We start from the raw sequence: 10,718 nt of genomic DNA on the forward strand, positions 1-10,718 counted from the left end.
CCATTATAGACAGATTCCTGAATAAAGTACATTCCTGAATTAGGCACTGCTGTGCCTTATATACACATAAACATAAGGTCTTGCTATTAATATTATGGAGAATATACGTAAGACCCAAATTTTGAATGAAGACTCAAAATAATCTCAGTCCAAATACCTTCAGAGTTTAGTCCAAAAGCAGACTTCTTACTTAAATGTAGTTTCCACTAAGAACAGTATAACAGTGACTAAGTATTAATCAACAAAATTTGATTCAATACAAATTGAATCATAAAACCACTAAATTTGCATATTTAAGAAACAACAAAAAGAAGAATGTGATTGGAATGGAATGAGCATGAGTGAGTGGTAGGCTGATGTCAGAGAAGCAGGCAGAGGCCTGAATGTGTGGGGCATTGTGAGGCTTGATAAAGAGCTTGGATGTCTGCTTACTGTAATGGAAATGGATAGCTTTAAGCAAAGGAATAAATGATCTGGTTTCATTTTAAATCACTTGTTAGGGCAGTAAGAAGAGAAAACTGAGAACTAGGATACCATTTGGAAACTAGGATTGAGATAAGGAAGACAAAAGCATGTACAGCAATACCTTTGTTAAACAGCCTGATTAGGGTAGATGCTGGTTAGAAGTTAACTAATTTTATTGTAAAACTATATGGGCCCAAAACATCCCTGCACAAACTTCTGCCCTCTTTTTCAGATAGGCCGGGTCATCAGATGATCTCTTAACAAAATAATTTGTTTTCTTTTTATGGCTGCACCTGCTGCATATGGAGGGTCCCAGGCTAGGGTTGAAACGGAGCTACAGCTGCCAGTCTATACCACAGCCACAGAAACAAAGGATCCCTAACCCACTGAGTGATGCCAAGGATGGAACCCACATCCTCATGGATACTAGTCAGATTCTTAACTCACTGAGCCACAACAGGAACTCTCATAATAATTTAAAGAAAAAGCATTTTACTATCCACAGACTCTTCAAACTTAAAAATAAACCATTATCTTCAAGACTGACACAAGTAGAAATAAGACTGTAATAATACTGAATTTAGCATAATCTCTGCTGATATCAGCTAACTGAATAAACATATAGGGAAAAATTTAATTTCCCCCCAAATTGTTCACATTAGAGTGCAGAGAATATTTTGTAAGGCAAAAAAAAAAAAATTGCTATTTCAAATATAACTGATTATAAAGGTACAAAACCACAAGTAGCTCAAGGCAAATGAAGCAAAGATACAATTTGTTAAACCAAGTTCAGAGGAGCAATGCTGACAACATTATTGTGTAGTTATCCTTAGACTTCCAACTGCAAGACACCTTGCTTTGGTTTATTGGGCACGTCTTTCATGACATCCTATTGGCACATTTATTTATTGAAATAACTATTACCCAACATTACTGAGCACCTGTGCTGTGTGCTAGGAGCTAGGAATATAGAGCTTTGCTCTATATTCATTCTAGAGAGATAAGTAATGTGTAAGAAAAAAGATAATCAACAATTTAAAAAAAAAATTACATGCCAGCTATGGGCACTAAGCTGAAATATAACCTGCTGCATCTGAGGGATTGTATCTGACAGACTGAACCAGGGGGACTTTTAAGACAGGGCAAGTGTCTTCACCTCTAACGCACATCATTAATAACATCAATAATAATTTGGTTTCCAGAGCACCAAATAAATTTTCCTGTCAGGATATGTGAATTCAAAAGACTGGGTGACTACAAAGGTTCAGAAAGGGTTTCACAGGTAAAAGACTTCAAGAGAGACTTTCAGAAAGGCTTATGCAAATAATTCATCCTTATAACTTAAAAATAAGTATCTGGGGACATTGAGGATTGGTATCATAAACACATGAGTGAGAAGAAATCTCTAAAATGTACCAATACACTGCACTCCTCAACTAACAGGGAAAGTCAGAACTCTAGAACATAAGAGATCTTCTTACAGTGCTTAACCTATTTTTCTCCTAAACTGCTTTTCCTACGAGCGTTTTTACGTTTCCAAAATGTCTTATTAAACATGTTTTCCCCATTGCTCAAAAAGAGCGAACAAATGTCATAAAACACATTTAGAAGATGGTGACGAGACACCCCTCGTCAAAAGTGTTGGAAGCCACTCATTTAAATGCACCTGAAAACAGATGGTTCTGCCCGGGTGATCTCCTCCTGCTGTTGGCTTTCATTTCACTCAGAGGAAAAGACTTAACTACTTGAGCGTCTTGAAACCTTGAACAGGATAAAAAAGCACTTGCTGTCTTTTTTTTTTTTTTTCCCCTTGAGTGAGCTTTCGTACAAGCACATTAAACCACTTTACCAGGAACAGAGTTTAGGCCACGTGAGGAAGCCCTGAGAGGTCGCGCCTCAGCAGCTTCGGCGGAGCTTGACGGTCATCCCAGGCCAGTTACTGGAGCGCCCGGGTGCATCTGGGAGTCGACGGCACCGGGTATTGTGGGAAATGTAGTTTGGAGACTCCGCCCTGCTCGCCATTTCTGTAATGGCCGCTTCCTGGGAGGTAACGTACCAACTTGGCTCCGAAAGCTAGTTAGATTGCCCAGTGTTTTTGTAAAACAGGGGGCACTTTTGCACCTTGCCTGACCGACGTAGGGATTGTTTCTGAAGTCTTAATATCACGTCCTAGAACGAACTTGTTTTTCGGTTGATTTTAATTTTTATTTTTAGTTTTTCCTTTGCAGGCAAACTGATCAACTTTTAAGTCTAGTTCTCCTGCTTGAACAAACTGTTGTCTCTAGTTTTTACCCATTCTTGCCCCTTCCGTATAACCTCCCCGCTCTGCATTGACTCTAGCTTCTTCTTTAAAGTAATGATAATTAATAATATGTAATGTTTAAATCCTGCTACGCTTCTCTGATAATAGGCGCTGTCACGTGGAACCTCTTAGCCTCAGCATCTGGAGTCCTGGAGGGGAGCGGATAGATTTAAACAATTACCGCAGTCTTTGGTACGTCTTACTATTTACCCTACGACTTAACAGACTGTTATGTTGTTTGACTTTGCCAAGGATGTCTGCATTTCCTGGTTGAGCGAGACCCTGAAAAAATGTGATTTTCATTACCTAGGATATTTTAAGTTTCCATGTCAGCTTGTGCATCTTCTGTCTCAATTATGTTCTGCTGTTGAGTTTCTTTTTTGTTGACTCACACGATGTTAGCATTATAGAGTGTACATAATCGTTGGATTCAGGGAATTACCATAAGAAGGGAAGATTATCCTCAAATGACTATCTCTAAGTACCGATTACTTATCTCAGTTTTTCCTACTAAAATGAGGAGATGGTTCTGAAATAATTTCTAAAACCTCTAAAAAGTGTGTACTGGAGTTCACATTGTGGCTTAATGGGTTAAGAACCTGATATAATCTCCTTGAGGATTCTGGTTTGATCCCTGGCCTTGCTCAGTGGGTTAAGGATCCCACATTGCTGCAAGCTGCTGCATAGGTCACAGATGCTGGCATCCAGTGCTGCTATGGCTGTGGCATAGGCCTGCAGTGGCAGCTCAGATTCAACCCCTAGCTTGGGAACTCCCATATGCTGCAGGTGGGCCCAAAAAAAAAACAACAAAAAATGAACTGTTATTTGACAGATATTCATATTGTCACTTGAAAAGGTAGGAATTTTTAATGGTTCGTTTTTGTTTCCATGTTTAATTTTTAGAAGAAACCTTCAGCCTTCAAGAACCAGCCACCTCAAGATCTCAACATCATGATCTCAGTTTCAACCCAGTTGTTCTTAATTCTCTTTTCATTGCTTTTGGTGCTGCCTGTTGTTGAAGCAGTAGAAGCTGGAGATGCAATCGCTCTCTTGTTAGGTGTGGTTCTCAGCATTACAGGCATTTGTGCTTGTTTGGGGGTATATGCACGAAAGAGAAATGGACAGATGTGACTTGGAAGGATTTCCTGAACCAAACCTTGCCCTGAAAACCTGTGTGCTATTTGAGGTTCAAAACTGAGCTTTGGTGTCTGAAAGTTACAGTTAAATAGAGTAGTTTCATATTCTTGGTTATTTCCCTATGAATGGGAACAAATTGATATACTAATGGTCAAATGGAAAACAAAATGTTTTCTTCACAGCAAATAATGCATTGAAAAATGCCGTCTGTAATTTGTATTTGCTAGTTAGAAAGAGGGCCAAAAATGAAATGATTGAAATTTGCATTAAGTGCTATTTCATAGTTTCAGAATTCTCAATAGGAAGAAGGAAACACTTGCCCAGAATCCCTGGTAGTTGCCACTGTTAAGTTATAATCACTGCCTCCTACATCGTTGAGGAGTCTTTTCTCTATATTTTTACTGGATTTTTTTGTTGTTGTTGTTGTTATCTCCCAAGTGAATGTTATACTTACGTATTAAATACAATTGGTCAAATATTAAAACATTTCTTAGCAGGGAGTGAAAAGTGTAGAAATTGTATTCAGTGTATCTAACATTGAATTAAAGGAAAGATATAAAGATATGTAAAAAAAGTACTTTATATTGACATTGAAATGGAGAAGAGATTTAATGTTAAAAAATCTTTATATTAACTGACACTCTATTGCGAGAAGTACTATATTAAATATAAACCCATTATGTAACTTAATGTGTGGTGTCCATTTCTGTTTATTTCAGACTGTCTTTATCTTTGTGTGAACTTTTTATAAGCTAAGTGGAGACAAACAAATAGGATACCTTAACCTTAACTGATCACACTAGCTTGTAGAGATACAATCAGTGAAAAATGAGAAATAAGCATCATCAAAGCAGGGGAGAGGCCTCTGGTAGAGAATCTCTAGCTGCAGAAGGAAAATGTAATAGCCTCTACTGATTTACATACCAGACAGATGAGACATATTCTCCCTGATGTTGCTACTTAAGTATCTTCAAACCAGCAATATCACCTGAGGACTTGTTAGAACTGCAGAATCTCAGGCCCCAGCCAGACCAATTGGATCGGAATATGCTTTTGTTTCAAGAGCCCAGGGTAATTTTTATGCACATTCCAGTTTAAGAATATTGTTCTTTTTATTTATTTATTTGTCTTTTTGTCTTTTGAGGGCCGCACCCTCAGCACATGGAGGTTCCCAGGCTAGGGGTCGAATCAGAGCTCTAGCCGCTGGCCTGCGACACAGCCACAGCAACGCCAGATCCAACCTGTGTCTGCGACCTACACCACAGCTCACAGCAATGCCAGATCCTTAATGCATTGAGCAAAGCCAGGGGTTGAACCCACAACCTCATGGTTTCTAGTCAGATTCATATTCACTGCACCACAACGGGAGCTCCAAAGAAGATTGTTCTAACTTGTTTGAACCCCAGAATCACCTGAAGCATTTCATAAAAACTCAGATTCCCAGGTTCTTCTGGTTGTATTGTAGTAATTGTAGGTTGGGGCCTGGAATTTTATGTTTAGAAAAGGATCCCCAGTGATTCCTCTGTATAGATGCAGCCAGCATAGGATTGTATGAGTAAACCAAAATTCTGTAAAGTCTTAATAGAAACATGTCAAGTTTTTCCCTAAAATAATGCATTGTCCAATCTTTAGCTCTCCAAGGGACGTTGAGAGCCTTAATTTTGATCAGAAAGCAGGCAGCAGCAATCTAAAATCCTTTCTGTGCATTTCTCCAGGAGTGAGCTGACCTGGCTTGCGTGATGGATTTGGTTGAGGGTACAAAGACGGACTGCCACGCTATAAAGACATTATAGAAACCACACGGATCTGTTTTTGCCATAGCTGTTTTGTTTTTTCACCAAACACTACACATTGTGTAATTAATAGAACTTTTTTACATGCCTTTTTTTTTTTCTTTGAAAGATAAAAGAATGCAGATTGGGAGAGTCTGTCCTATCTCTTGTAAACCAGCCCATTGGTATTGATGTATAGAAGCTGCTGCTGCTTCCTTGTTGTATGTCTGAACTTGTCCATTGGCATTGGGAGAAATCAAACCTAAAGTGCATTTTTTAAAAAAATAATAGGAAAGAAGTTCCTGTCGTAGCTCAGTGGTTAACGAACCTGACTAGAATCCATAAGGATTCGGGTTCATTCCCTGGCCTTGCTCAGTGGGTTAAGGATCTGGCATTGCCGTTGCCCTGAGCTGTGGTTGTAGGGTACAGACACAGCTTGGATTCTGCCTTGCTATGGCTCTGGCATAGGCCGGTGGCTACAGCTCAGATTGGACTCCTAGCCTGAGAACCTCCATATGCCATGAGTGCAGCCCCCAAAAATAAAAATAATAATAAATACAAAATAGGAACTGCCATTTTCCTATTTTCTCATTAAAAATAGAGACTTGTGAGGTGGCATTCCGGAATTTTGATGTATATAATGGGGAATACTTTTAGCTCTTGTCTTGTCTATCTGGGTTGGATTATATGGTTTTGCCTGAAAAGAGCAGAAACTCTTATGGTGGCTCTTAACATTTTTGAGGCTATCATGAGGGATTTGGTTGAGGGATTCTCCTTTGAGAATCTGAAATCTATGGTTCTTTCCCTAGAAAAATGCACTTACATGCTGGCATTTTTCAGGGTGTTGACAGTGCTAAAGCCTATCTAGAAATCTCTGATTTCTGCTCTCATTCTTTTTTTTTTTCTTTCCAATACTGAAATTCCTTCATTTGCTCTGAGGGGTAATACCCACTGTGGAGCAGTTACAGAAAGAATGGGATTAGCAAATGTCCCCTGAGTGCCCATGATAATTTGTAGATGTCTAGTAAATGCTCCATACGTGTTAGCTTGGTTGAGTCCAGTTAAAAAGAAGACTGATAGCTGAAATATAGCTGAAATCGACAGAAATGCTGATAACCAGTCTATTCCTCTAATGCCAAAAATCAGTGAATTTCCTGTATCATTTCTCTCTGGCTGCTTTCAAGATTTTTTTTCTCCATTCTTAGTTTTTAGAAGGTGATCTATGATGTGTCTTGGCATAAGTATTTTTGGATTTATTCTGTTTGAAGTTCCTTCAGCTTGAACCTATATATTTGTGTCTTTTCCCACATTTAGGTAATTTCCAGCCATTATTTTTTCAATCCTATTGACTACTTTCTTTCTTGGAATTCCTGCCTTATTACTGCCAGATAGAGGTAAAAGTCCAGGGAAAACCTCATTATTGTTCCCTATGTACTCTCACTGACCTTGCATGGGGTACCTGTGGCTATTGGGTCAGAATGGAAGTTCACACTCCTTACAGGGTCTCTACTGGTCCATGGCTATGTGTGAGCCCATTGGCATTTCTGGGCTGCCAGTTTCTCCAGTACTAGTCAGAGATCTGTAAGACAAAAGAAAATCTAGAGAATTCACCATCTTTCTTGTGGGAGGTCCCTAGCCAGTCTGCTTTCTTTCTACCTATCAGAATCTTATTTTGTGCATAAAATGTAGGATTTTTAGCTGTAATTAGTGGGAGAAATAAGAAAAAAAGATGTCTACTCCATCTTCCTGGAAGCATAAGTCTCCTCAGTGCATATTTAAGGAGTGGACTTTCTGGAGGGATAAAACACCAGGTAAATTATCGACTCAAGATATCTTACTCACAAACCTTTTTCCTGTAATCTCCCACATCTACCCTCCTCTTTTCAGCCATCCAATAATATATTGTTTATTCCTATTTTTAACCCGGTAAGTTCAATCAAGAATGCAGGGGTGCACCCCTAGATTCACTGCAGCACTACTCACACTAGGCAAGACATGGAAACAACCTAAATGTCCATCAACAGATGAATGGGTTAAGAAGATGCAGTACATATATGCAATGAGATACTACTCAGCCCTGAAAAAGAATGAAATAGTACCATTTTCAGCAACATAGATGCAACTAGAGATTATCATACTAAGTAGATCAGACAGAGAAAGATAAATACTATATGATATCACTTATATGTGGAATCTAAAATATGGCACTAATGAACCTAACTACAAAAGAGAAATAGACTCACGGACATAGAGAACAGAGTTGTGGTTGCCAAGGGTAGGAAGAGGGAGTGGTTTAGATTGGCAGTTTGGGATCAGTAAATGCAAACTATTACATTTAGAATGGATAAACAAAGTCCTACTGTGTAGTACAGGGAACTATATTCAATCTCCTGAGATAGACCATGATGGAAAATAATATTTAAAAAAGAATATATAGGATTTTCCACTGTGGCACAATGGGTTAAAAATCTGACTGCAGTGGCTCAAGTTACTGCAGAGGCACAAGTTCATTCCCTAGCCTGGCACAGTGGATTAAAGGATCCAGCATTGCCACAGCTGTGGCATAGTTTGCAGCTGCACCTCAGATTCGATCCCTGGCCCAGAAACTTCCATTTGCTGTGGGTATGGCCACTTAAAAAAAAAAAAAAAGTGTGTGTGTGTGTGTGTGTGTGTGTGTGTGTGTGTGTGTGTGTGTGTTGCTGTATTGCAGAAATTGGCACAACATTGTAGATCAAATACACTTTAATGAAAAAAAGAATGCATGGGTGCAAATGAAGTTTTAAAATGAACTGTACCCATATTTTGATTCAGCATTGAAAGTGCAAGTGGCCAAGTGGCAGCTTGTTGAAAAACTAATGTGGTACCACATGTACCAACTGTGAAGAACAAGCCAGGCCCAGGAAATCTCAGAAGCTATACATCACATGCACCTTTACCCTCTAAGGCTTTCTAAGCTCAACAGAAGCTTGTCAAATTCCATTTTCAACCTGAATGTAGGAAAGGTAACGTACCTATATAACTTGAAGCACTTAATGAAGGGAGGATTCACTGCATAGGAACCAAACCATCCCCTCCTGGAGTCACATAATCAGTCTCTGGTATCACAATAGGGATTAGAAGCCCATGCTCTGGAATCCCATAGATCTAGATAAATAACCAGATTCCATCACCTAAAAATGTGATCTTGGACAAGTGACTTAATCTCTAATATGTTAAAAGGGAAAAATATAGTACCTGTCCCATGAATGAAGAATACATGAAATACTAACTATGAAAGACTTAGCATGGTGGATGTTATTACTATAATTGGTATTTGGAGATATTTTCTAGACATTAGGGGAAAAAAACTAGCATCAATTTTGCACTAATACATAGAGAGCATCTTTAGAAAATTATATAAACAAATTACATTTTAAACGGTTTGTTATATTTTAATTTTGACATTTTCCTTTTTGTTTTCTTTATTACAGTTTTCCCCTCATCATCATAGGCTTACAAACTGATAAAACTCAAAGGCATCTGTGAAGAAAAGAAAATGCGGCTTCCCTAAAGTTTCCTCAAGCCTTCCTTTTTGTACCTGAGTCCCTTGAAGAAAAGAAAAAGAGAGAGAAAATAATTGAATCTAGGAGCTGGGAATTCCTGTTGTGGCTCAGTGGGTTAAGAACCCAACCAGAATCCATAAAGATTCAGGTTCAATCCCTGGCCATGCTCAGTGGGTTAAGGATCCAGCGTTGCCCAAGTGCAGGGTAGGTTGCAGATGCAGTTTGGGTCTGGCATTGTTGTGGCTGTGGCGTAGGCCAGCAGCTGAAGTTCCAATTTGACACCTATCCTGGGAAGCTCCATGTGCCACAGGTGCAGCCCTAAAAAGAAAAAAAAAATGAATCTGTTTTAGTAATTCCTAACATTCTCAACCATGTGTCTTTCCTAAGTGAAGTAACAAAAGTTTAGCAGCAACTGCCCAGGTCATTTAGGACATACAAGGAATCTACTTCTGTCTGTGCAGGAAAATAGAAGATCTGGTCCATTTTCCACCAGGAAAAATACTCTTAACCTAGCTTTTCTAATTAGAAGTCAGAATGATATAAGCAACATAAAATTTGTTTAATATTTGTTTCTTATGTGGGGAGTGTAGAGGAAGCCCATATTTTGACTTACATCAGACAGGATTTTTATTCAGAGGTAATAATAGGTCCAAATCAATAAATATACATGCAGAATACCATATTTAAGTTTTTTTTCTAATTTCTAGTAACTTCATTTTTCTAAATCATTTCTATAAGTAATATTCATTCTAACATCCAAAGGCAAAAAGCAGAAGACCAGAAGAATATGACTGCTTAAAAACACTAAAATGTGGTTTTAGCTTCTCACTGAATTATAATATCAGAGCTACAATACCCCCTCTCACACATATTTTCACTAAATCTGTTACATATGAGTGATTAAATTTTTGAAAATATTAGTTAGCATTTGATAATCTGAAATGGAATTATGAAATTTTATATACAAGAGGGTTAATTATTTTTAGAGGGCTAATCATGAAGTACTATTAAACATGGGATCATAAATACCATATTTCTCAATATTAATCAAGATAATTATGCTCTGGATAAATGTGCATAAATCACTTAACAAAAGAAGTTAGAAGCAGGCATGATCACCAAGAATGGAAAATATACCCATATTCCATTTCAGATGATTTAGCAGAACATCCCTTTCATTTTGCCACAAAAATTATCAGGGTATTTTGATACCAACATAAAACAATTGTATAGGTCCTATGATGACATCTACTCCTTTTCACTTGTTTAATCAACACTTTTCAAGACATCATCAGTGCTATTTAGAAAGAAATTAATCAGCTACCGGTGACTGACCTTGAGCCAATAACTTAATCTCCACAGTTTTTTCATTTGTAAAATTATTTATTAATAAAAGGTTCTAAAAGGCTTCCTGGTGATAGAAATTGCAGCTCCATATAAACAGTTTTCCTAATATCAAAAATAATAAGGCCTGGGAGTTCCCTGGTGGCCTATCAGTTA

The 10,718-nt window shown here is 38.1% G+C and overlaps 1 protein-coding gene and 2 long non-coding RNA genes across 3 annotated transcripts in view; 2 read left to right on the forward strand and 1 right to left on the reverse strand.

Annotated features, from left to right (window-relative positions):
- Window positions 1-2,396, reverse strand: part of LOC110257539 (uncharacterized) — a 744,583-nt gene extending 742,187 nt beyond the window's left edge. The window contains exon 1 of the long non-coding RNA XR_014834218.1: window positions 2,315-2,396. This is a non-coding gene — a long non-coding RNA (uncharacterized LOC110257539). The remainder of the gene's footprint in view (window positions 1-2,314) is intronic.
- An 88-nt stretch (window positions 2,397-2,484) lies between these two features.
- On the forward strand, window positions 2,485-4,594 carry LOC100519283 (small integral membrane protein 30). The gene is made up of 3 exons (XM_085005764.1): window positions 2,485-2,512; window positions 2,876-2,959; window positions 3,671-4,594. Exon 3 carries the CDS (start codon window positions 3,719-3,721, stop codon window positions 3,896-3,898), a length of 180 nt encoding a protein of 59 aa, XP_084861890.1. The 5' UTR covers window positions 2,485-2,512; window positions 2,876-2,959; window positions 3,671-3,718; the 3' UTR covers window positions 3,899-4,594.
- Window positions 4,595-8,487: 3,893 nt separating this feature from the next.
- LOC110257507 (uncharacterized) lies at window positions 8,488-9,900 on the forward strand. The gene is made up of 2 exons (XR_002340211.2): window positions 8,488-8,678; window positions 9,147-9,900. It is a non-coding gene; the product is annotated as an uncharacterized LOC110257507 (long non-coding RNA).
- Window positions 9,901-10,718: the final 818 nt, after the last annotated feature.

Source organism: Sus scrofa, chromosome 18 (assembly GCF_054392235.1).
Source record: "Sus scrofa isolate SSC_HxYL_T2T_F1_AM1 chromosome 18, Sscrofa_HxYL_maternal_Yorkshire_Landrace_v2.0, whole genome shotgun sequence".
Classification (NCBI taxonomy): Eukaryota; Metazoa; Chordata; class Mammalia; order Artiodactyla; family Suidae; genus Sus; species Sus scrofa.